This window comes from Hyperolius riggenbachi, chromosome 5 (genome assembly GCF_040937935.1).
Source record: "Hyperolius riggenbachi isolate aHypRig1 chromosome 5, aHypRig1.pri, whole genome shotgun sequence".
NCBI classification, from domain to species: Eukaryota; Metazoa; Chordata; class Amphibia; order Anura; family Hyperoliidae; genus Hyperolius; species Hyperolius riggenbachi.
Window position 1 is genome coordinate 329,978,239 of NC_090650.1, and position 27,352 is coordinate 330,005,590.

General features: G+C 47.0%; 2 protein-coding genes across 2 annotated transcripts in view; both read right to left on the minus strand.

The window, feature by feature from the left end:
• B4GALT6 (beta-1,4-galactosyltransferase 6) overlaps positions 1-27,352 on the minus strand; it is a 167,276-nt gene that overhangs the window by 22,606 nt on the left and 117,318 nt on the right. The window contains exon 5 of the mRNA XM_068237309.1: positions 20,128-20,244. Coding sequence (XP_068093410.1) covers positions 20,128-20,244 — 117 coding nt within the window. The remainder of the gene's footprint in view (positions 1-20,127; positions 20,245-27,352) is intronic.
• On the minus strand, positions 14,248-17,428 carry LOC137518300 (putative nuclease HARBI1). Its single transcript, XM_068235961.1, has 2 exons — positions 16,988-17,428; positions 14,248-15,093 (listed from the first exon to the last, which is right to left on the minus strand). Exons 1-2 carry the CDS (start codon positions 17,426-17,428, stop codon positions 14,248-14,250), a joined length of 1,287 nt encoding a protein of 428 aa, XP_068092062.1.

Consider the following 27,352-nt stretch of genomic DNA (forward strand, 5'->3'; position numbering starts at 1 on the left):
ACCACGGGCCAAACACACAATTGGAAATTACAGCTCTGGCAGGTAAGACATACAAGGCAGTGCTGAACTTGACAGCTACTTTCATCTGTCACACACACCATACATTTTTTTAAATCAATTTTTCTGATTGTAACATTTCAAAAATATGACCAATGTACCACACACCTATGTTCAATTTTCCCCCAATTATGATAAAACTGATTGGAAACTGAGAAAATTACCAGGGTGTGTATATTAATAAATTGACAATCTAACACACACCATACAATCTTTAAAAAAATTGAAGAGAAATATCTGGCATTCCGGATCGATATAAATAAAAAAAAAATTGGAAATCCGATCGGACTTTTCAGTCGAATGAAAAAAAAGCTTTTGATATTTTCGGGAGATACGATCGTTTATCGAACTGCTGTAAAATTAGATCATTTTATTGTATCGTGTGTGGCCACCTTTGAGTTTAACCGTATCACTGTTCTTTAACTTCAGCTTTATAACATAACAGGCTTGCTTTAGTGCTAACCTGCCGCAAAGTATGGCAAAAGAAACTTGGCACATTGCAACTAGAGATGTCGCGAACATCAAATTTTTCGTTCGCGAACGGTGAAGGCGAACTTCCGCAAATGTTCGCAAACAGGTGAATCTAGCGAACCACCACAGACTTCAATGGACAGGCGAATTTATTAACCTACAAAGACTCTTTCTGGCCACAAAAGTGATAAAAAAGTTGTTTCAAGCGGACAGGGGCATGCCAGAGGGGAATCCATGCCAAAAGTCCCACCAAAAATGATGGAGTTGATGCAAAGTCGGGTTTTAATCCCTAAAGGGCAGAAATCACATTATGCACAGTGCTGGATGTCAGTGGGCTGTGGAGTGTCTCACACAGAGAAATGCAATAGTACTATCAGAATACAGTGAAACAATAATGCACTGGAGTGGTTCTGTGCCTGCAACTTAAAGGACCACTATTGCGAAAAAAAGTAGGCAGTTAAAATCTGAGAGAATTGACAGGTTTTGGACCAGTCTATCTCCTTATGGGGTATTCTCAGGATTGTCTGTTTTCAACAGCATTTCCTGAACAGCAGTTGCAAAGTATAACTGACAAAATAGAGTGGTAGGTGAACAGAGGCGCCAGAAGGATAAAAGAACATAACATTTTTAAAAAAAATTGCTGGGAGGAAGTGGTGGACTTGCCTCCGTTAAAGCAGACACCAAAGGACTGTAAATATGTAGATATACACATTTATTGAAAATACCCCAAAGATGCAACGCGTTTCGCAGGCACAGCCCACTTCTTCAGGCAATAAGCAGGGGATAAACAACAGCAATTCAGTTATAGGAAGCAAAGGCGCGACAAGAACTATGGTCCTGACATCACACTGTGGGAGGGGTTTCACCACAATATCAGCCATACAGAGCCCCCTGATGATCCGTAAAAGATTCCTAATGGGAAAGGGGGTATCAGCTACTGATTGGGATGAAGTTTAATCCGTGGTTACGGTTCCTCTAATACTTAAATCAACATTTTAGGTTCAGAGCTCAGTGATGGCCACTTGAAAAATAAAACAATTTTAGCATGTATATATATATATATTTTTTTAACGTTATACTATTACCTATAGCCTAGAGGGAGAGGAGAGCAAACAAAGATGACGAATGAAAAGTTTCACTGAAACGGGGCTTGGAGCCTTTGCCCTTGCTAACCTCGGAGACCCATAGTTACAGCTTAAAGTAGTGAAAAAAGCCTCCTCTTGTCGGGATGCCCGTAGAAACAAGCTTGTGAGGCAGAAAAAGGTGAAGGAAGGTTTACAAGAACATTCCTTTAAGGATCAAAATTTGTACAATAAAAATTTAGGACTGAAAGTACCAGATTTGGTATTTTTGAGCTGCCAAGTTTTTCTTAGCACAGATTTCACTGAAGGTATGCTGCATTTTTTTTAACATATGGTTACTTATCACAGCCTATTTATGAAGGTGGTAATCACAGATTCATGCATAAAAAAAAACCCTGATACTGCTGCAGAAATCACAGTCACTGTATGGAATCACAACTTTCAGAGATCACCACTATTTCCATTATTTATCAGCGATACAGTCCTCGTTGAGATTGCTATATACATAGTGAGTGTGTGTGTGATAACTACTTCAGAGATTGCCAAATAGTGATCTCCGCCTTCACAGTGGAGAATGCTTTAGGCTTCAATGTAAACCAGTGATGACTGTTTCAATAACACCCCATTTCACAACTTATGCTGGATACACACGATGCGATTTACCGTTCGATTTGCGATTCGTTCGATTGATTCGATCGAATCGAAGGGAAATAGTGGAGGCAATCGAATGTGAATAATCGAAACGCACCAAATAATCGAATATTTTGTCGATCGAAATATAATCGAGCATGTTGGAAATAGTCGATCGAAATAAGCATAATCGACCGTTTGTATGGGTAATCGATGTAATTATAATCGAATTTCGATCTAAACGCTCGACGGAGCGGTCGATTAGGCATTTTCATGGACACACCTACTAAACATGTTATCTATATAGTGGGAGTAGTCAATCATTGGCAGAGGGTGTGTTCGAACACAGGAGACAGTACTTCCTTCTTGGTACACGGTTTGCATGTGCCAAGTGAAGAGGATACATAGGTTCTCAACACAACTGCAGTAGGGCTGTAATTTCCATTGATGCACGGCTGTCACTCCAGCTTTCTGCGCTTGCTCATTTTATGAGAGCGTACAGCAATAACTGACGGCAGCGCAGCAATGAGAACTTCCCCATAGGAGGGAAACCATTCCTGGTTATGTATACTGTTGAGGAGATGAGGGCATATTCCCACTGAGACGTAGTGTTTCATTGCGACATAAAATGAACAAGGTGTCTGCGATGAGGTAGCGTCACCAGCAATGCGTTTCAATACAGTATCGGTAATGCAACATTTGGCAATTGGCTGTATTTTTACAGGGAACGGCAGCACACATACGCCATTGTTCCCTGCCCGTTAACTGTGCAGAGCTCCTGTACAATACAGGAAGCAGAGCGGAAGGAGGGAAAGGGGGGAAAGGAGAGAGCGACAGCCCCCATTACATGTCCCCCTTATCTGCACAACAGGCCCTGCAGCTTTACCCTGCCAACAATGTCACTTTTGTTTGCGTTCCCATCTGCAATAGCGCTGCAACGCGAAGAAAAGGTTGCACCGGCAGCACCGGGGGTATCGGGAGTGACATCGAGGTAATGGTAAAGCTGCAGGGGGGTGTTAGAAGCCCCAGGTGAGAGGTTTTGTTTTTGGGGGGACCACAGACCTACCCCCCCCCCCTTAACAACCAGCCTGTTTTCTGTTATCACCAGGTATCACGCAGGGTGATCAGACTTCCCCCCCCTCCTTTCCCCTATGGGGATGATGTGCAGGGGGGGGGGGGGGGTTGTCTGATCGCCCCTGCACACAATAGTGTAGCGGGGGGCACCTCAAAGCCCCCCTCCGCAGCAAAATGAAACCTCTTCTCCCTCCCTCACATATCTTCCCAGGCAGCACAGGACGCGATCCATCCTGTGCAGCCTCTGACAGGCTCTCAGCTGTCACCTGCGATCCCCCGGCCGCTGACAGCCAGTGTTGCCAACTCATCCCTTTAATTACTGACACATCTAAGTTATACAGGTTCTGGGGCTATTTGCACATAATCAGTGCCTTATCTGCATCTACCTAACCACAAAACCTGTATAAATCATATGTGTCAGTAATTAAAGGGATGAGTTGGCAACACTGCTGACAGCCACCGTAACATTTGACAGCAGCGGCGCAGAGGCGTATCTAGAGGGGTGCAGGCATGGCTCGTGTCATGGGCGCCACAGCACCAAGGGCGCCATGCTTGACCCTGTGCGGCACTGCCATGCCCCCCCCCATCACTCAGACCTCAGATTAGATGAATTCTGTTATCTGGGGAACATGGCTACTTAACTTATGTATGTAGGGTGCACTTGGCCTAGGACAGAGAGGGAATAAGAAGAGATAGTTCCAAAGAAGTAACTTCAGCAATATCCCCAGCCAGAAAACACAGACAACATGCCTGCGAGAAAGGATGCTGTTTTCAGAGGGGAAGGGGGCGCGCATTTTCAGTGTTTGCCATAGGCTCTATATGACCCAGATACGCCCCTGCAGCGCCGTAACATGTAAACAAAGGAGATTAGAGCCCCCTGTGTTTACGTGTAGCCACGCTCCGTAAAGTGTCAGGAAGTGGCCGCTCGCACGGCATGTGAATGAACAACAATTGGTATGCAAGCTGAACAACATTATCTAATATCACTGAAGCGATTAATATTGTGGTAGAATACCAAACAGCAAACTTTATTTACAAACCATATAACCTACCAGTACAATAACTTAAGAAATAAAATAAACAACAAAACCAGAAATAGAAAATTTAGAACAATTGTGACAGCCGACCACATATTTAGTGCAGCTGGTGGTAAGAGTACCCAGCAGTCTGAGATGGTGGTATTAAGTCCTGAGACTGTGAGTATCCATGTCTATTGCAACGTGTACAGTTTGCAGTGGCGACCTCACTCGGGGGTGCATCCACCAATGAACACTGCAGCGCCTTGTACATATTGTCCTGCACTAGCATCTCAAATATAAGTCTTTGATCTTCCCGCATTCTCCTCATCTGATTGGCCATGTGCCTTGAGAAAGAGTCGGAAACATCATTCTGCTGTGTCATCAAGTTAGTGGCCATGGCCATGAAGGGGGACTCTTCTGTTTCGGTTGCAGGTCCGCGTTTCCTCTTTCCTTTTCTTTGAGGTGTGGTGCTTTTATCCAATATTCCACCGGTTACTTGTGATGTGGAATGTTCTGCAGCCAGAATGGCTGATGTAGGCATGTCAGCTTGTTCGCGGGTGTCCACAGACTGCACCTGCGTGAATGGGAAAAAAAAACAATAATGTGGGGGTGTGTATACAGATATAGGCCTCCACTACTTCGTTGCATTTGGCGTAGCACAGTGTTAACTTGGGTGTAGTGGAGGTTTTTACCAAACCGCAAACGTGCATCAGGAGGCGCGTTTGCGGTTTGCTGAAAACCTCAAACTGCCGACGTGCACTAGCCCATTGAAATACATTAGCCAGGCGGATGCGGCCGGCGGATCGCATCCAAATCCGCTTAGTGTGCCCCAGGCCATATATTCTTATTTATCTAGCCTCCCCAAGTTGGCATGGTGTCTCTTTTCTGCCCCTACCCCCCCCATGGACAGCCAAGTTACTACACCATTATTGCTACCACACACAAGCCACCCACACCCCACCCCACACCCCTATTGTGTGTATGCTGATTGGTCACACTACAAGCCTTCCCCCCTAGCACTTATAGCTAGACAGAGAGCGGAATCATCAACAACTTGTACAGAGACTTACCATGTCGCTGCTTACAAAAGTAGAACTATCTGCCTGGCTGCTTGGACAGTCGACAACGCAGGACAAATCCTCCCCCAAGTAGCTTGTTGTCCCTGAGGACAGTGCCACACTGGTCGGTGTACTGGTAGCCAATGGCGATGTAGTAGGAAGAGAGTCGATTGAAGGCCGTGGGATCTGCTGGTCCCTGATGAATGAAAGTTGTTCATAATATTTCAAGCGAGGAGTAATTGTAGAATCTACACCAGCCCCAGATCTCTGAAGACCCTCAAGTCTGTGTGTTTCCTTGGAGAACACTGAGCGTAAATTGGCAATTTTTCTCTTCACTAGTTCTACAGATGCTGTCGGGTGGATAGTTTTGAGGTATTCGGCTAATTTTGCATAATCTTCATTTCTCAAAGTGCGGTTGCGGTACTCAACACTTTTCACCTTCCACAAGGCTGTGCACGTGTGGTACAGGTCGATAAAGTTTGCCAACTGTTCGTCATCCAGTGGGTATTCATGTGCTGCTTTTTCCGGCATCTGCAGAAATACAAGAAACATGGCATGAACCTCCATTTCTATGTAGATCGAAACATACAGGGTGCGAATACACTTTACATAATGGCATATGTGTGTTTCAGTTTGTGCAATTGACAAAGCAGATTGCCCTAGTGTGTTCCTACCCAGGTATGTTCCATACCACACCCTCGATTTTATCACCCTTGTCTTCCCTTCTCTCTCTCTCAACATTGGCTATCATTCATAAAGTATTTCCGCATGCGGAATTGGTGAAAACCGCTGTCTTTACCGACCACTAAGCAAAATCTCCATTCATAAAGGCTCTTTCCGCATGAAAAGCTTACATTCCCATGCAGAGCGATCAATGTCCGCCTTGTGCAGTAATATTATCGATTTATCTAGAAAAACTAACAAAATGTCCATTCATAAAGATTAGATGACAGTGGTATGCGGAACGGGGATTACCGCTCCCTTGGCAGTAGCGGTACGCATGTGGAATATATGTACAGACCTCCCAAGCAGCAGAGAGACCAGTGCACGGAGGGAGTCAGGCAGCTTTTCTGTTTCCGCAAGCCTACTGCCAGTCTGAACTACGGAACGCGGGGTTTTCCCGCACTGAATCCCCATTACCGAACACACTTTTATGAATGATAGCCATTGATATGCCACATGGCTGATCATCTTCCTGCGTCCCCGTCCTCCTATGCATGCGAGAGTGGCGCAGTCAGGAAGTCACCCACAGCCACGTTACCAGCAGAGTACTGCGCGGTACAAAACAAGTACACAAAAGGAGCACTGCAGAACATGCAGAGGCATAACTATTCAAGTTGCACAAATACTTATATTACAAGCATACATTAATTCATACAAAGCATGCTTGTATGCATCACAAATACATTAATTTTGTTTAATTATTTCCTTACCTTTTCGAATTGTAAGTGATCGGAAAGTGATCGGAAACTGATCGGGAAACAAGCCTTCCAGTAGTTCGATCTATAGTGTTCGTTGTGGCAGAATCAAAGTAGATGTCCGTGCACGAAGAAAAACCGATCAAGAATGAATTCAGAAGAAAAACCGATTTTTAACTAGGCCGCCACAGGAAATACTTGATGACGTCACTTCCGGTACCTGTCTACTTTGGCACGAGAGAGCACACGATGAATTAAGAAAAAGAAGATTCAAAAGCGTTCGTAAATGAAATGAAAAGTGTTGAACAAAAATTGAATGAAGGAATGGAAAGAAGGAAAAGCGATCATTTAATTAATTCCGATGAAAAAACGATTATTTTACCGGCGCACGACAGGAAACGCCCGATGATGTCACTTCCGGTTCCTGTTGCCTCGCCCACGGTAGCACAGCAGGAGAGCACAAGATGGAGGCTGATGAAGACGACTCCATGTGCTGGGGGAATCCAATGCCATCCTCCACCACAGCTGCACCAAATGACGATCCGGCGGCAAATAAACGTCCTGAAGATCCGAACGGATGTGCCAGCGGCGAAATACCGCAAGAAACGGAGACCAGGGACACACAAGCAGACTGTGTGGCGATTGAGCAGGTGTTTCAGCAGCATGGTGGCTCAGACTTGGATCTAGTGATCATCCAGCAGCAAACTGTCCTCACACAGCATACTTCACCTGAAAAACAAGCCTTGCAAGGCCAAGAAAACAAAAAGAGGGACAAGAAAAAAAAGAAGAAACATAAGAATAAACAGCGACAGTCATCAAGCGAACAAGACACAGATTGTGGACGGGGTGATGCTATGTCATTCGAGCAACTGATGATAATGGTGAAAACTTTTGATGAATTGGACTATGCGTGCACCAAGAACGAAGTTCCCCACCCCAACATCCACAAAAGTTACGTCATAAAAAAAGTCCAGAAAAAGTTGTCCCAGTCTTTTGGTATTCATAAGAGCAAAGTGGCGCTTCAGAAAAAATGGTTCGACTTAAAACGAGATGGACACCGAATGCGTCAGGTCAGGAAAGCCATAAAAAAAGGTGGGTTTTTTTACTTGTATACCTTTGTTATTATTCCATCCTGCTCCTTCTTGTCAGTGTTTTATGTTCTCTAATGACTGTTTGCAGCGCAGAGAAGAAAAGAAGCGGCCAGCACTGTGAGCTCGACACAGAACTCAAACGAGGAAGTACAACCAGGTAAGTACAACTAGCTATAGTAGGAGCTATACTGGCCACTATATGGGGGCACTATACTAGCTTAACTGGCCTACTATACTGGTCACTACACGGGGGCACTATAGTACCTAACCTGGCCACGATACTGGGGCAGTATACTAACTTTACTGGGCACTCTAGTAGCCACTATACGGGGGCACTGTACTAGCTAAACTGGCCTACTATACTAGCTATACGGGGGCACGATACTAGCTAAACTGGCCTACTATACTGGTCACTACACGGGGGGCACTATACTAGCTAAATTGGCCACTATACTAGCTATACGGGGGCACTATACTAGCTAACCTGCCCACTATACGGTGGCAGTATACTAGCTTTACTGGGCACTATAGGGGGCACTAGGGCTGCACGGTTTTTCGGTTTAAAACCGAAACCGCGGTTTGTGGCAAGACGATCTACTGATCGTCAGTACCATCGGTTTTTCGGTCCTGTTTAATAATTTGCTTCTGGCCCCGCTGTGCGCGGATTGGCCATAAGCAGTGAATATGTATGACTGTTAATGAGCGGGGGGCGGATCCACTCAAGCGAGCGACCGGGCACATACAGCAGCATTACCAATCACTGGCTAGCGATGGAATGACGGCAGTGGTAGGCGGAGCTGTACAGAGCATACAGCTCCGCCTACCGCTGCCGTCATTCCATCACTAGCCAGTGATTGGTAATGCTGTATGATGTGCCCGGCCGCTCGCTGGAGTGGATCCGCCCCCACCCCTGCTCATTAACACTCATACATATTCACTGCTTCTGGCCAATCCGCGCACAGCGGGGCCAGAAGCAAAGTATTACAGACAGCGGACCGGGCAGTGCAGAACGATGCGCCCCCGAAATTCGAAATTGCAATTTCTGAGAGGAAAATCGCAATTTCGATTTTTCCCTAAAATCGTGCAGCCCTAGGGGGCACTATACTAGCTAAACTGCCCTACTATACTAGCTATACTGGCCGCTGCACGAGGGCACTATACTAGCTATAATGAGCACTATACTGGGGCATAATACTAAACTGGGCCATACATAGACTAAACTCTATCCTGGGCACCTACACTAAGCTCCCTATCCTGGGTCCCCTAAACTAAACTCCATCCTGGGCACCTACACAACGCTCCCTAACCTGGCCCACTGTTGATTTGGCCAGGATCGAGTTTAGTATAGGTGACCCAGGATAGGGAGCGTTGTGTAGATGCCCAGGATGGAGTTTAGTTTAGGGGACCCAGGATACAGCCCAATGGATGATTTTTTTTAACATAAATCTACCTAGCACCTACATTTGCCTGTGCCGAAACACACTTGGATGAATTGTCTGAGTAATTTCTGTCTTGCTTTTACTTGGGTAGACAAGGACCATGTGGAGGAAGCTGAATGCCCACCTTCACGGAAAGACAGTATTCCCAAACCACGGGAACTTCCAAGGCGTGACATTCCCAAAGGAACCTGTGCACAAGGGGTGGACCATCCAAACATTGTGGTGCAGACAATTGGTGAGTTTGGTTGTCGGTTTGGTGACATGTATGTACTACTAGCTATACTGGCTAAGCAACATTAAGCTATAGTGGGCAAGAAATGCTAGCTATACTTGGGCAGCTACAGTAAATATAGTAGTGCAGCGATTTAGTCTACACTGGTGGAAGAAATAGTACCTATACTGTGGGAGCAATACTACCTATACCGGGTCATGGGGCATCAATAATGGCTACACTGGGGAAGCTATACCAGGCGTGGGAAAACTTGGCCCTTCAGGAACTACAAGTCCCACAATGCATTTGCCTTTGAGTCGTGGCTGTCAGACTGCAATGCATTGTGGGACTTGTAGTTCATTAACAGAGGGAGGGCCAAGTTTGCCCATGCCTGAGCTATACTGTATCTGCAAGACTAGCTATACTGTTGCAACAAAGCAGCCTTTAAAGGACTTCCGAGGCCAAAAAGTAGAAAATTACACTATACCTTTTAAAAATCTGAATCCACGGAGGACGTCCACCGCATCGTACCGCCGTATTTGCTGCTTTTTTCTTTCCCCCCCTGGCTCGGCCCGACCCCACTGAACGACCCTCCCGCAGCGTACATATTCCGTAATGCTGCCCAAGCGTATGTCGGGCGCGCTCACATCACTGCGAGCAGTGCATGTGAGGCCGCGCCCCCTTGACAATACAGTATACGGAGACACGCTGCGTACTGCGCAGACACGTTAAGCGTACTGCGCAGCCGCGGCTCAAGGCGGCGGCCATCTTACTAGTGGAAGCCTATGCGACCCGTTCAGTGGGGTCGGGCAGAGCCAGGGGGGGAAAAGAAAAAAGCAGCAAATACGGCGGTACGATGCGGAGGACGCGCTGGACGTCCACCGTGGATTCAGATTTTTAAAAGGTATAGTGTAATTTTCTACTTTTTGGCCTCGGAAGTCCTTTAAATAACTGTCTTGGCAGCAATACAACCTATACTGTGCTGTAGAGCAGTACTGGCTGAGAATGTAGAATGCATGGAAAAATATAATTAATTGTTCCTTCCTATAGAAATCAATGAAGAACCTGACGATCCACAGCAGCTGATCAAGCAGCGCGTCCACAAAATGAAACGGGATGTGGAGAACATCAAAGTTGCCTTCAACAACCAAATCGACCGGCTTGGCCAAGAGGTCGAATATGTGTGCCAGCTGATGGAAGAGCAGGGTCAGCGTGATATTTAGTGCGGTTGTAGTTTTAGCAACGTTATTTGTTACCAAAAAGTAGTTTTTTTTTTTTTATATAATTTGTGTTTTTGCACTACTGTCCCCTGAGCCGCAATGTTCCTGAGCTCAGAGTGGGCAAGCTTTGAACTCCTTGGAGATTTTTTTTTAAATCTTGTCCTCTTTTATTTTTACGGAGCCTGCAGCGTACCCCGTGAGTTTGGGGTGCTCGGGGGGAGGGGGGGTTAAGCTACGTTGATCTGGCGTTTTAATAGGGACACTCACATTTTGTGGTGAATTCCTCAGGATTCACAGCATGCACACTCAGTAGCCGAGCTACATTGCTTGCTGTGGAAGGATACCTTTTGTTGTATTTGTCTTTATGTAAGTAAAAATTTTATTTTATTCTATTTTTTATAATGCTATTCCATTTGAAAACTTTGTCCGTGGACGGACAAATTGTAAGTTTGTTTAATAAATAAATGTTTTTGCACTGTTTCAACTCTCTGCTCCTTACCTGTACCTAACTGCCTCGCACCTTTGCCCCATGGACTGAAGCTGTGTGGCAGTGCGGCGGCTTCAGTGCAGCAGTGTTTCCGGATGGAAGACCCCTGGAAACACTGCTGCACTGAGGCCCTTTCACTGCCTCGCACCTGGGAAACACAGCTGCACTGAGGCCCCTTCACTGCCTCGCACCTTGGCCCCCTGGACTGAAGCTGTGTGGCAGTGCGGCGGCTTCAGTGCAGCAGTGTTTCCGGATGGAAGACCCCTGGAAACACTGCTGCACTGAGGCCCTTTCACTGCCTCGCACCTGGGAAACACAGCTGCACTGAGGCCCCTTCACTGCCTCGCACCTTGGCCCCCTGGACTGAAGCTGTGTGGCAGTGCGGCGGCTTCAGTGCAGCAGTGTTTCCGGATGGAAGACCCCTGGAAACACTGCTGCACTGAGGCCCTTTCACTGCCTCGCACCTGGGAAACACAGCTGCACTGAGGCCCCTTCACTGCCTCGCACCTTGGCCCCCTGGACTGAAGCTGTGTGGCAGTGCGGCGGCTTCAGTGCAGCAGTGTTTCCGGATGGAAGACCCCTGGAAACACTGCTGCACTGAGGCCCTTTCACTGCCTCGCACCTGGGAAACACAGCTGCACTGAGGCCCCTTCACTGCCTCGCACCTTGGCCCCCTGGACTGAAGCTGTGTGGCAGTGCGGCGGCTTCAGTGCAGCAGTGTTTCCGGATGGAAGACCCCTGGAAACACTGCTGCACTGAGGCCCTTTCACTGCCTCGCACCTGGGAAACACAGCTGCACTGAGGCCCCTTCACTGCCTCGCACCTTGGCCCCCTGGACTGAAGCTGTGTGGCAGTGCGGCGGCTTCAGTGCAGCAGTGTTTCCGGATGGAAGACCCCTGGAAACACTGCTGCACTGAGGCCCTTTCACTGCCTCGCACCTGGGAAACACAGCTGCACTGAGGCCCCTTCACTGCCTCGCACCTTGGCCCCCTGGACTGAAGCTGTGTGGCAGTGCGGCGGCTTCAGTGCAGCAGTGTTTCCGGATGGAAGACCCCTGGAAACACTGCTGCACTGAGGCCCTTTCACTGCCTCGCACCTGGGAAACACAGCTGCACTGAGGCCCCTTCACTGCCTCGCACCTTGGCCCCCTGGACTGAAGCTGTGTGGCAGTGCGGCGGCTTCAGTGCAGCAGTGTTTCCGGATGGAAGACCCCTGGAAACACTGCTGCACTGAGGCCCTTTCACTGCCTCGCACCTGGGAAACACAGCTGCACTGAGGCCCCTTCACTGCCTCGCACCTTGGCCCCCTGGACTGAAGCTGTGTGGCAGTGCGGCGGCTTCAGTGCAGCAGTGTTTCCGGATGGAAGACCCCTGGAAACACTGCTGCACTGAGGCCCTTTCACTGCCTCGCACCTGGGAAACACAGCTGCACTGAGGCCCCTTCACTGCCTCGCACCTTGGCCCCCTGGACTGAAGCTGTGTGGCAGTGCGGCGGCTTCAGTGCAGCAGTGTTTCCGGATGGAAGACCCCTGGAAACACTGCTGCACTGAGGCCCTTTCACTGCCTCGCACCTGGGAAACACAGCTGCACTGAGGCCCCTTCACTGCCTCGCACCTTGGCCCCCTGGACTGAAGCTGTGTGGCAGTGCGGCGGCTTCAGTGCAGCAGTGTTTCCGGATGGAAGACCCCTGGAAACACTGCTGCACTGAGGCCCTTTCACTGCCTCGCACCTGGGAAACACAGCTGCACTGAGGCCCCTTCACTGCCTCGCACCTTGGCCCCCTGGACTGAAGCTGTGTGGCAGTGCGGCGGCTTCAGTGCAGCAGTGTTTCCGGATGGAAGACCCCTGGAAACACTGCTGCACTGAGGCCCTTTCACTGCCTCGCACCTGGGAAACACAGCTGCACTGAGGCCCCTTCACTGCCTCGCACCTTGGCCCCCTGGACTGAAGCTGTGTGGCAGTGCGGCGGCTTCAGTGCAGCAGTGTTTCCGGATGGAAGACCCCTGGAAACACTGCTGCACTGAGGCCCTTTCACTGCCTCGCACCTGGGAAACACAGCTGCACTGAGGCCCCTTCACTGCCTCGCACCTTGGCCCCCTGGACTGAAGCTGTGTGGCAGTGCGGCGGCTTCAGTGCAGCAGTGTTTCCGGATGGAAGACCCCTGGAAACACTGCTGCACTGAGGCCCTTTCACTGCCTCGCACCTGGGAAACACAGCTGCACTGAGGCCCCTTCACTGCCTCGCACCTTGGCCCCCTGGACTGAAGCTGTGTGGCAGTGCGGCGGCTTCAGTGCAGCAGTGTTTCCGGATGGAAGACCCCTGGAAACACTGCTGCACTGAGGCCCTTTCACTGCCTCGCACCTGGGAAACACAGCTGCACTGAGGCCCCTTCACTGCCTCGCACCTTGGCCCCCTGGACTGAAGCTGTGTGGCAGTGCGGCGGCTTCAGTGCAGCAGTGTTTCCGGATGGAAGACCCCTGGAAACACTGCTGCACTGAGGCCCTTTCACTGCCTCGCACCTGGGAAACACAGCTGCACTGAGGCCCCTTCACTGCCTCGCACCTTGGCCCCCTGGACTGAAGCTGTGTGGCAGTGCGGCGGCTTCAGTGCAGCAGTGTTTCCGGATGGAAGACCCCTGGAAACACTGCTGCACTGAGGCCCTTTCACTGCCTCGCACCTGGGAAACACAGCTGCACTGAGGCCCCTTCACTGCCTCGCACCTTGGCCCCCTGGACTGAAGCTGTGTGGCAGTGCGGCGGCTTCAGTGCAGTAGTGTTTCCGGATGGAAGACCCCTGGAAACACTGCTGCACTGAAGCCACCGCATTGCCACGCAGTTTGACTCACCTGGGTGACCAGTGTGCACCCCCCCCCCCCCCCCCAAAAAAAAAAGAATTTGTACACTGAAAGTCACACTTTTTATATAACTAATACCACTCAACAGATAACTTTATAATAAAAATCAAAAAAAAAAGTTGAAACACTACAAACTATCACTGGCTGCTTGCAACAGTTTGTGGCACATTTGTAGACTGTGTTCCCATAACCATCCTGTCCTGCCAGCTGACTGCGCCTGTCGAACAGAAGTAGTTCATGTATTGGTCTCTATTCCGTTTAGCAAGAGTTGTAGAGTTATGACCAACCATCGGTTGCCATGCAGACATGTTTGGTCCTGATCTCCACTCCCCCTCCACAATTGTCCCAGTTTGGATGTCCTCTTGGTCTACTGAATTTGGCGGGCAATAATGGTGAGGAGTTTGCCGACGCAGATAATTATGCAGTGTGCACGCGGCTAGAACTATTACCTGAACCTTGCTAGGTTCAAGATTGATAGTGGTCAAGAAAATCCTGAAGCGTTGGGCCAAAATCCCAAAAGCATTTTCAACCACACGTCTGGCTCTGGAGAGGCGATAATTAAAAATCCTTTTTCCCCTATCCAGCCCGCGTTGTGGGTAAGGTTTTACAAGGTGTTCCCCCAATGCAAACGCCTCGTCCGCAACAAATACATAATTCATATTACCCACAGTTTCTGCGTTGGTTGGCAAACTCAGTTCGTTGTTTTTTAGGCGCCTATTAAACTCAGTTTCCTCCATTACGCCGCCATCTGAGATTCGCCCATTTTTCCCAACATCAACCATGAGAAATTCATAACGGGCATTCACTAAGGCCATCATCACCACACTGAAAAACCGTTTGTAATTATAATAATATGATCCGCTCTTGGGGGGCGGATTGATGCGGACATGTTTTCCGTCCAGCGCACCACCACAGTTCGGGAAGTTCCACATGGTATTGAAGTCTTCCGCCACCAACTGCCACTCTGCTGCACTTTCTGGCAACTGTTGAAATAGAAAAAAATAAAAAAATATATATTAGCTGAATCAACAAACTTTAATGTGCACCTACAACGTGATGAAAGATGCAATACAGAACTCCACACTTATTACATTACTTAAATTTAATTAAGTACTTGTACTAAATTGAATTTCCGAAAAAGAACTTGAACAAAAGCTTTTCACCAAGCGCAAACAAATACTGAAGGGGAAACTATTGAAACAGCATTGTTTTCTGTGGAATGGAACAATGGGGGACAACAGATAGGGACAAAGCAAGGTCCAATACACATACAGCTGTTTAAACATCACACAGGAGGCCATTGTATACAAGATGGTGAAAGATAAACACTGATAGAGGTGGACAAAACAAGTGTTTACCTTCCACTGCTGTTGCATGAACAAGCTGTATGTGCAGCATACTGTCCCACCACCATTTTGTTGATAATGTACACTGCTTGTCCACCGACTAAATGGTAGAGGGACAGTCTGCTATAAACCTTTCCAATCAACATTCCCATCTAAATCATGGAAGGACGCAATAGTCTATACCAGGGGTCGGGAACCTATGGCTCGCGAGCCATATATGGCTCTTTTCATGCCTGCGTATGGCTCTCTGGCTCGCTAAAAGACGGGTGACAGAGCGGCCAGAGAGCCTGTGTTTAGTAATCTGCCCCGCTGTAATCTGCGCCGCCGCCCCGCCCCCCTCCTCCATGCCGGTAATCTGCGCCGCCGCCCCGCCCCCCTCCTCCATGCCGGGTCTTTGTAATTGCGCTGATGCTGGCGCTGCCTGTGTGATGTCACACGTTACGTGTGACACATCGGCGCAGCCGGCGGGAACTGAGGCAGCTTGGCGGTGGGAGGAGCCGACCCCACGACGTGCGACCCGGAGGCAGCCGCACCCATAGGTACTGCTCCGGAGCGCACAAGCCAGCAGCAGCCGTCGCCGCCGCCGCAGTCACTCCAGGACAGGTCCAGGAGGTCACTCCAGTCTGGTAAATTCATTTGTGGGGAAATCGTCTGCCAATGAGATAGGATAGGCATTTGTGGGGGAAATCGTCTGCCAATGAGATTGCATTTGTAGGGAAATTGTCTGCCAATGAGATTGCATTTGTGGGGAAATAGTCTGCCAATGAGATTGCACTTGTGGGGAAATTGTCTGCCAATGAGATTGCATTTGTGGGGAAATTGTCTGCCAATGAGATTGCACTTGTGGGGAAAACGTCTGCCAATGAGATTGCACTTGTGGGGAAAACGTCTGCCAATGAGATTGCACTTGTGGGGAAAACGTCTGCCAATGAGATTGCACTTGTGGGGAAAACGTCTGCCAATGAGATTGCACTTGTGGGGAAATAGTCTGCCAATGAGATTGCACTTGTGGGGAAATTGTCTGCCAATGAGATTGCATTTGTGGGGAAATTGTCTGCCAATGAGATTGCATTTGTGGGGAAATCGTCTGCCAATGAGATTGCATTTTGTGGCCAGCTGGCCCTCCACCATGTGGACTACAAAGCCATCAGCAAAACCATGCAGCTCCAGAAGTCCCATTAATTCAGGGTAAGAAGTACTTTATTTATCAGGTGCTAATGGTAAACAATAAGTATCTGAATTCTTTTTAATAATGTTATGCAGTTGCTAACCATTAGCAACTGCATAACAACGTTATTAAAGAATGCAGACACTTATTGTACTTTAAAAAGTGTTTGTTTTGCATAAAATGTACACATTACCTTGTATTTAGTTTTAAACATATTGTATGGCTCTCACAGAATTTCATTTTAAAATATGTCGTGTTTATGGCTCTCTCGGCCAAAAAGGTTCCCTACCCCTGGTCTATACACTATACCGGTATACTTTGTTTGCTGCATAGATAAATTATGAAAATCATAATAACACATACCTTCATGTACTCTCCCATCAACTCTGACACAATGGCCTGACAGGTTTCAGGAATGATGCAACTGAGTGCCTGCGGGGAAATGGCTGAGGTAAACTTCAAGTCCGCATAGGATCGACCAGTAGCCAGGAATCGTAGAGTCACAGACAAGCGTTGTTCTGCTGTAATGGCCGCCCGCATAACCGTGTCCTGCTTTGTTATCCTTGAACGCAGTCTCTCCAGCAAATGGTTGTAGCTTGCGTCTGTCATTCGCATGTAGTTGCGGAAATCTTCCGGGTTATTTTCACGCAACTCCTGGATTAACGCCATGTGGTCAAAATGATTTCTCTTTTGCAACCATCCTTTTGCCCACTGTCTCTTGGCCTTCCTTTGCTTTGCCACTCTATTGTGCTCTGCAACACACAGCAGAGCTACCGCACAGCGTAGACGGTCTCCTTCAGACATGATTAGCCCAGAAAGAACATCAATGATCCACACTGCACTGAGACAACGAAAGCACTGAAGCTGTCCCACCTGGCTGCTCAACCCATCCTCCTACAATGGTTTTTGACCACGCCCACTTTACGATTTTATCTTGATCTTATCACCTCAGCACCTCCCCAAAGCACACTCCCCTCCGGTCGATCGCAGAAAAAAACGAATTTCTTTTAACACAAATCGATTATAAAACGATCGATTAGAAGTGAAAAACGCAAGAAAAATCGTTTGCGTGTGGAGACGGAAAACCCATTCGATCGATCGTTTTATGATCAGTTCGACTATCTGAATTCGATTAAACTATCGAACGAATCGCAAATCGAACGGTAAATCGCATCGTGTGTATCCAGCATTAGAAGCTGCAGTGCAAGTCAATGGGCCGCAGGTTGCCACTTTTCTTTAATAAGCATTTAACAGGCTAGCAGCACGGTCTGTTGCTACGGTGCAGGACAGGGTGAGAGAAAACGAAAACCTCAGAATGCTTGAGTTGTGCTTTGAGGGAATTTACCCTCACAGTTAAAAGCAGCAAGTGTAGAAATACCCTATGAAAAAGATCTAAACTCACACCGATCAACAGTCTTTATCGGAGCTGAATATATATTACTTTTCGTTTTTATGTTATTTTAAACAATCTGTTACAGCACTTTATAAAGAAAGATGTATTCAATAGTGAACGGCAGAGACAATTCTTGGGAAGCATATTTTACACTACCTGGCTTTCACCCTTTAAGGGTACCTGAACTGACATGATGAGATAAACATGTACAATGCCATTCCTGCATAACTAGACTGTTCATTTTTTACTTTTTCTTATTGAAAGGGTTAAACATTGAGTTATGCAAAGCACAGCTTTTCTGTAGGTTGGGACTATTTACAATAGTTTATGGATTGTACTCTCAGAAACTAAAAACATTAAACCCAATTTATTTGCTTGAAATAGAAAATAAAAGTGTGGGATTGATTATAAGAAGAAAATTGGGAGTAAGAGGATAAAAACAAGTATTTACCGTATTTCGCAAGAAGTTTTAGATTAGGATGATACCATTTATTGGCTAACTAAAAATGAATAAAAATAAGTAAGCTTTCGGCCTTGCAGCCTTTGTCGGGCTTATATCCTGTTAGTTTGCAGACTGGTGGTACAGACAGCTTTATACATGCAGCATCAAAAGGGAAAACAGATTTTTTTTCAAGCATAAATACATGTCATTAAGATGCCTTAATTCAAACAGACCATCTACATGGGGTTAGAGGTTGTTAAGATAAGAATCCTTGTTTACTCCATGCTCACAGACCTGGGATTAGGATTGACCCAGAGGTATCGTAAATTCTTAGTTCACAAGTTCAGCTAGAATGGCTGAGAAAGTTACAATATCAGCTTCATACCAATATAAAAAGTTGCTGTCCTTATTCAAACCGTTCTGCACAGCTTTGAACCAATTTATAAATTTTGTTTCTGCTATTAATCGATCAGGTCAGGTTTGCTTTAAGGACTTCAGATGCGAACATGATTAAAAAGCTTTTACGCGCCTAGGGCTTGTTCCAGCCCCTAGCAGCAGTCTCAGTCCTTCGCTGCAGCTCTGGCCCTCCCTGTTATCCCGCTGACTGTCGGTAATGATCGCGACACCACCGGCGCGTTGGCTCTTCTACGCAGGCATTTATGCCCGCGCATCCACGTCATCTTGCACGTACTGCACCTGTACAGTAGCACACGCAGTACGCACCAAATGACGTGGATGCGCGGACACGAATGCCTGCGCAGAAGAGCTGACCCGGCGACGGGGTCGCAAACTTTACTGGCGGCCAGCGGGACAACACGGACAACCAGGGCTGCGGCGAGGGACTGAGACTGCTGCTAGGGGCTGGAACAAGCCCCGAGTGAGTAAAACCTTTTTAATCACATTCGCATCGGAAGTCCTTTAAAGAGAACCCGAGGTGGGATTTAATTATGTTACTGGGACACAGAGGCTGGTTGTGCACACTAACACCAGCCTCTGTTGCCCCATGGTGTGCCTCCAAGACCCCCCTGCCCGCTGCTATACCCTCCGCAGTGCTAGCGACACACAGCGTGTTGCCAGCACAATGTTTACCTATGCGGTGTCAGTCAGCGCCGCTCCCCCGCCTCCTCTGTATCGGCGCTACCCGCCCGCGTCCCTTCCCTCCAATCAGCGGGAGGGAAGGGACACAGGCGGGTAGCGCCGTTACGGAGGAGGCGGGGGAGCGGCGCTGACTGACACCGCATAGGTAAACATTGTGCTGGCGACACGCTGTGTGTCGCTAGCACTGCGGAGGGTATAGCAGCGGGCAGGGGGGTCTTGGAGGCACACCATGGGGCAACAGAGGCTGGTGTTAGTGTGCACAACCAGCCTCTGTGCCCCACTAACATAATTAAATCCCACCTTGGGTTCTCTTTAAGTATGGGAAAAATATAAAAAAATAAAAATTTATTTGCAATACATAAACATGCCGATTCCTTCACCAGGGATGCCTCCAAATGAAAAACTGCAATGTAAATATAAGAAGCAGAACAAACTGTTTGCAGCGAGGGCAATCACTTTACACTACAAACAGCTAATCAAGTGTGAAATTGTATAAAAATAAAATGTAGCAGGAAAATGTCTGTTTCTAGCATAAGGAAGAAATCCAGCATTGTGCATGATATCATTTACCTGTTCAATGACATAGAAGGAGAACTCCAAGCGCTGCCTCTGCAGCATGGGAATCAGATGCCGGAAGAAAATAGGCAGGTGTTCATGGCGGTTTCGGAATGGAATCAGGATTGCTACCTGCAAAAATGAGAATATAATGAAATACCACTGGTGTCTGTACAAACAGCTAACTTCTTATTCATGACAGTCACAGATTATGCTTTAACCTCCCTGGCGGTGCATTTCTGTCTGGAATTCTGAGTCAAAAGCGGTACATTTTTTCCAAGAATTTTAGGCCTCCAATTCTTAAGTCATAACTCACCAAAGTATATAAGAAAACGCAGGAAAAAATATTCTTATTCCATTAAAGCTGTTTGCAGCTAGATTTGCTGTGTAAACCATCTAAACTTTAGATAAGATATATAGACAAGTTACTTGTTATAGTTAGTTTTTCATCTCGGATCCGCTTTAAGTGCAATTTGCTTTTTTTGTGTGTGTGTAGAATTAGCTCCAAAATAAAATACAAAAGGTAATTTTTAAATATATTAAATTGCCAAACCCTTTGTGCAGCACGGTTTAAGGTTTATAGAAAATTTTAAGTGAGAGTTGAAATTTCACTTTGAAAATTACAGCTTGCGCTCAAGTCTTGAGTTTCTGTAGCTGTAGACAAAGCTGGCTCATAGATTGAACAGACATCAAAATGAATTATGCTGGGAATACACCATACGTTTTTCTGCTCGATAGATGGGTTCAATAGATAATATCCGACATGTCTGATACTACTCCTGATCATTTTTGGATAGATTTCTCATAGAAGTGAATGGAAAAAGATAAGAAAAACGAGCGGAAGATAAAAGAATTGAGCAGTAAAAAACAATTGGATGGAAAATCGAGCGGAAAAACGTATCGTGTGTACTGAGCATTAGTCTCTCTATGGCCTGAATGGCACCCATTATTAGAATACAAAGGTAACCCGAATAATACCATCATTATGAAAGCAGGTTGCATGAATTATTTAATTAAGCTGGTAATTCTTTTACATCTCTTAAATGTCTCATCACCTCTGGCTACCTACTATAATAATGTCCAGGCATGCACAGAATAATACATTATGTATGCAAATCGTAACATCTGTCCCTGTCCATAGGTTTTCTGACAGATAAGCAAACATGTAGAATTACAGCAACATTAACATTTGTAAAATGGTCAGAAATTGCTCTGGTGGGACGGTGTTTCTTCATGAAGGACTCTGAAGAAGGGGACTCCTTTTATCTTGAAAGAGGGATCGTCGGACACAAAATCAAATTCCATTTACCCACTGCACTGGGTTGCAAGCATTCCAATCTATTCATAAATGTTTCAGCTGTAATACATCTTATCTCAGTCAGACTGGCTCTATTTGGTACATTGCTGATGAGAAGGAAGCTTGTCATCACCTTGCCATAATCCCACATTCCTACTCTTCACTGATTGGCTGAGGGTAGTTCAGTGCTGCTGAAAGAAGATCTATGCCTGTGCTCTCATTGCCATCAGATTCGACCAACAGATAGATCCCTCTCTGATCGAATCTGATCAGAGAGGGATCGTATGGCTACCTTTACAGCGAACAGATTGTGAACCGATTTCAGTCTGAAACCGTTCACAATCTGTGGTGGTGGTGCTGCTGCCCCCACCCGCATACAATTACCTGCTCCGCCGGCGCGACACCAGTCCCCCGGTCACCGCTGCTCTATCTGCGCTCTGGTCTCCAGGTCCGGCATGCCTCACTTCTTCTAGCCCGGCAGGAAGTTTAAACAGTAGAGGGCGCTCTACTGTTTAAACTGCCTGCCGGGTTAGAAGAAGTGTGGCATGCCGGACCTGGAGACCAGAGCGCAGACAGAGCAGCTGTGACCGGGAGACTGGAGTCGCGCCGGCGGAGCAGGTAATGTATGCGGGCTCTATTGCATCAGTCGTCGGGCACTCGAACGCCGCTAGCGATGCGCTCTTTACCCGCGGGCGATCGACGGTTATTTTCCGCACGGCGCGATCGACGGGATCGGACGAAATGGATCGAAATTTGGCGTGTAGCGTGAACGATTGGCAGCAGATTCGATCCCAGTGATCGAATCTGCTGTCGAAACGGGCGCAAATCGGGCCAGTGTATGGCCAGCTTAAGGGAGGAAATTACATCAGGATTGGCTTCGGTCAGATGGAATCAAGGTGTCAGGAACAGAATTCTCTTTATTTACTACATAAAATTCACTAAAATCAAAACGTGGGCAGTACAATACACCTGTTATATAAGTAGAACAAGTATCTACTTATATATGTGGGAGTTTTTTTTACAGGCATAGTATGGCTGAACCTGCTGCTTTAAAGTGGGCAACTCCTTTAAATGCACAAGTTTAAAAAGAGGAACTCCAGTGAAAATAACATAATGAAAAAAAGTGCTTGATTTTTACAATAATTATTTATAAATTATTTAGTCAATGTTTGCTCATTGTAAAATCTTTCCACTCCCTGAAGTACATTCTGACATTTATCATATAGTGACATTTTTACTGCTGGCAGGTGATCTCTGTGGAAAGAGACGCTGCAGTTTTGGCAGTTGGAAACAGCTGTCATTTCCCACAATGCAACAAGGCTCCCACAGTGTGAGGTTAGGACCACGGTGCGGACATCACACTATGGGAGGGGTTTCACCACAATATCAGCCAGACAGAGCCCCCTGATGCTTCATTTAAAGGGAAGGTCCAAGTTAAATGAGTTTAACTTACCTGGGGCTTCTACCAGCCCCATGTAGCCATCCTGTGCCCTTGTAGTCACTCACTGCTGCTCCAGTCCCCCGCTGGCAGCTTTCTGACCTCGGAGGTCAGGGCCACATTGCATACATTTTTACGCATTCCAGCTAGTGCAGGAACAAAAATGTACGCGTTGCACCACTAACGCGTAAAAATGTATGCGTTAATGTTCCTGCACTAGCGGGAATGTGTAAAAATGTACGCAATTCGGCCCTGACCTCCGAGGTCAGAAAGCTGCCAGCGGGGGACTGGAGCAGCAGTGAGTGACTACGAGGGCACAGGATGGCTGCATGGGGCTGGTAGAAGCCCCAGGTAAGTGAAACTCATTTTTTTTTTTTGCTTGGACCTTCCCTTTAAGAAAAGGAAAAGATTCCTCATGAGAAAGGGGATATCCACTACTGATTGGGATGAAGTGTAATCCTTGGTTATGGTTTCTCATTAAAGTATATTTGTTATGAGAGCAAAAGGAATGCTACTATTTCTGATGTCCTGAAAATATCAGCTGCCAACCTGTAATGCTGATCCTCTGACAATCTAGTCACTCACAAGTCGATCAGGAGTGCCAAACCACTTAACCTGCGTACTTGATCTAGATAATGGAATTAGAAGGTGTTGATCTTGTTCTGCCTTCAGTGAAATACTCAGGTATTTTTTTCTTCTTATCTCAGCACAATACAGCCTATACTTGGGACTTTGCTCAGCAATAACTCTGCATTGACTGGCTTCACACAAAATCATCCCACTGACTTCTTAGCCAATACATATAGCTGACTGCAGATTTAACGCCTCCATGAAGACAGGCCAGATTTCCTGGTTCACAGATCACGTAGTGTCAGCAGTCTCTGTGTGTGAATGTCTGAAGACTCCAGGAGTTCACAAGCCAGCAGGAAAAAGATGAAATGCTTCCGCTTTCTGCAGTTTAAGGCTACAAAAACACGGTGGCTCCAGTTCACATATAGAAAATACAGTTCATAAGTAGACCACCAGGTGCCACTAGGAACTCTAGTACATTACTAATAAAGCCTATTTACAGATATAGTATTTTGTTATAATATTGTACTTCTACAATTTTTTTTTTATGTTTTAGACCAGGGTGCAATGCAAACCTGCAGCTTCTAAAATGTTAGCTCTCGTCATAGCTGCCCTTGGGAAAAGCGCTAGTATGGTCACACCTTGCACAAGCAACATGGACAAGCAGTACAGATTTGGGCAGTGACTCAAGGAAAAGAATAATAATAATACTAGTGTCAACGTGTGTACAGTGCTGTTCTCCTGTCAGACTCAAAGTAGTTAAGAGCTGCAGCCACTAAGGGCACACTCAGCAGCCCACCCTGCAGTGTTAGGAAGTCTTGCACAATGACTCCTGACTGAATAGTTACTTGTTGATCTCTTAAGACAGAGACATTACACTATTCAGCCACTAGATCATATTCTGAAAATGTAAAGCATTTAGAGCAAGAACACTATGTTAGCCAGGAGCATTAGAGACCAAAGGTATGAGGACATGGCTGAACTAAACATATTTCCCTCTGAGAAAACATGAAAGCCTTTCTAGACAGACGTTGCCCTCAGGAAATATGATATGTAAAGCAGATCAGCAGGGAAAAGTGACTAAAACCTGCTCCACTTATCTCACTTTCTGGCTGTATTGGCAGGACATGATGGTCATCACTACAAAGATATAAATGTCCTATACAGAAATTTTGTAAACGGTTGTGTACCTTAAAGGAAACCAAAGACGAGTCTAACAAAGTTTTATACATACCTGGGGCTTCCTCCAGCCCTATGCGCCCGAATTGCTCCCACGCCGCCATCCTCAGTCTTCTCCCTCTTTGGTACTGGATCCCGTAACTTCAGACAGTCGTGGCCAGTCTACACAAGAGAAATGCGCCCTCTACCTATCCCTCCGGAGGCTGCAGGGGGGGCAAGCAGAAGCCCCAGAGTTTAACTTACTTGGGGTTTCTGCCAGCCCCATGCAGCTGACCTGTGCCCACACCGTTTCAAAACGATCCTACGTTCCCCTGCTGTGGCTCATGCAGTGGAAGCCGACTTCTAAGTAGACGTCCACGTGTATCCTCGTACGCGTAGCCAGGAGCGTCCTGCACAGTTGCAGTACTAGAAAATCTCTGAGCGTGAACGAGGACGCGCAGTGGACACCCACTGCGTGAAGTAAAAGTGAGCCGCGGCGGGGAATGGAGGATCATTTTAAAACGGCGTGGGCACAGGGCGGCTGCAGAGGGCTGGCAGAAGCCCCAGATAAGTGAAACTCTGTTTTAGGCATACTTCAGTTTCGCTTTAAGTCAAAGCTGGTGCTAGGCTAGCTACATGATTTAAAAAAAAAAAAAAATTGAATGCGCTGCGCTGCCCCTGGCGGTGTTAATAGACCGCCAGGGAGGTTAATATTCCTGTTAAAATGCATTTATAAAAAAATAATTCTTAGCAAAACGTACCATCCAAAGAAAGCCTAATTAGTGGCGGAAAAAACAAGATCTAGATCAATAAATTGTGATAAGTAGTGATAAGGTTATTAGTGAATGAATGGAAGGTGAAAATTGCTCTGATGCATAAGGTGAAAAATCCCTGCGGGCTGAAATGGTTAATATTTCTTGAACTGACAGACTAACCATAACTGTGTTTGCAAAGAAAAATGAAGAATGGATAATGTAAGCGGCCATTATGCCAAGTAGTCTGACCAGTTTCGTCATCTCCCCCCTCTGGCATCAGAGACATTTACAGGAAGCTAGCTTATTAATCACTGTGCAGCATTTCAGGTATTTGCCTTCAGCTTGCCATGCACAAGTCTAAGCAGACTGCAGAGCGACTGACAGAAGGACGGGTGGAGGAAACTGGATACACAACATACTAAAGTCAACCTGCCAGTTACAGTAAGGGGACAGGAGGAAATTCCAGGAAGTAAAGCAGCAGAAACCACAAGGCAAAACTGGGCCTCATATTTAATAAAACCCATGTGATTACATCAGTTATGATTACAGCAAAGCAGATCACATACGAACAGGTCTCTATATAACTATATTATTAGCCTCACTGAACAGATCAATGAGAAACAATAACAAATTTCTATAAAATACGTCAATGGCTTAGGACTCTGGAAATGTGTATGTGTGAACATTTTTCTTCTGCATGCATTTTATCCTGTGACTATGAATTCCATACTCAGCGAGTCATCCACCTTCAACAAGTAAACAGATCAGAATTTCCAGGTTTCATGGAAACATGGTGAGTGAAGCCATAAAAATGGGCAAGACAGCCAGCGGACTAGAAACATGTAAAAAAGCCATAAGGCATAGCAGCTCTCACATTTCTATCGTCCAGTGTTTTCCTGCTAAATAGAAAAGTTGTCAATTCTCCTGGGTCACTCATCTCAGTGCTACTGTACCAAGACTGCAGAAGGATAATACAGATTCATGAATCTTTATTATCATGATTAAAGTAAACCTTAAAGAGAATTCGAGGTGGGTTTGACAAATCATATTAGGACACAGAGGGAAGTTTTGTATATGTTACGGCCAGAACCCGAAGTTTGGCCACTTCTAGTTCTGGCCGGCCAATGTGCGAAGTGGCCGCAGCGCAGCGGCCAATGTTAGAAATGGAATGTTACGCCGTCTCGCTGCGGCCAAATTGATGACAAGTTGCTTAATTTAATGAAATATAGCCGGCGGCAATGTAATAGATGAAGCCGCCGGCTTTCGCACTGCCTCTCTCCTCTCCCCGATCTCCCCCTCCCCCCCGCCTCTCTCCTCTCCCCGCCTCCCATACAATAAGTAGCAGACGGCGGGGACACGCGTGTCCCGAGAGTCGTTCGTCGCGGCAGGGGAATCCTGCCGTTCCTGCAGAGCGGGTGCTGGCAGAAGCAATGTCTGCAGCCTCCCCGCTCTGCTGCAACGAACGACTCTCCGGCTGCATGTCCCCGGCTGCTACGTATATTGTATGGGAGGCGGGGAGAGGAGAGAGAGTGGGGGGGGGGGGGGGGGAAGAGGAGAGGGGAAGAGGAGAGAGGCAGTGCGAAAGGCGTCAGCTTCATCTATTATATTGCCGCCGGCTATATTTTATTAAATTAAGCAAGTTGTAATAAATTTGGCCGCAGCGAGACGGCGTAAACATTACATTTCTAACATTGGCCGCGGCGCTGCGGCCACTTCGCACATTGGCCGGCCAGAACCCGAAGTGGCCGGCCAGAACTAGAAGTGGCCACACTATGGGTTCTGGCCGTAACATACAATGAACAGCCTCTGTGTCCTTTCATTGTGCCTCCATTTTTGTTGACTGGCCAGTTGCAGAGCCAGTGCGTCTGCGTGTCTCTGGCCACGCGCTTCCCCGATTGCGCTCCTGTCCCTGTAGCCGTCCTGTGCAGTCACAGTGTGCGTACTACGGCCAGGGCCGCACAGCTTCACTGCCCAAACGGAGCCACGGCGGGGGACCGGATGATCAGTGAGAGGCGGTGCGTG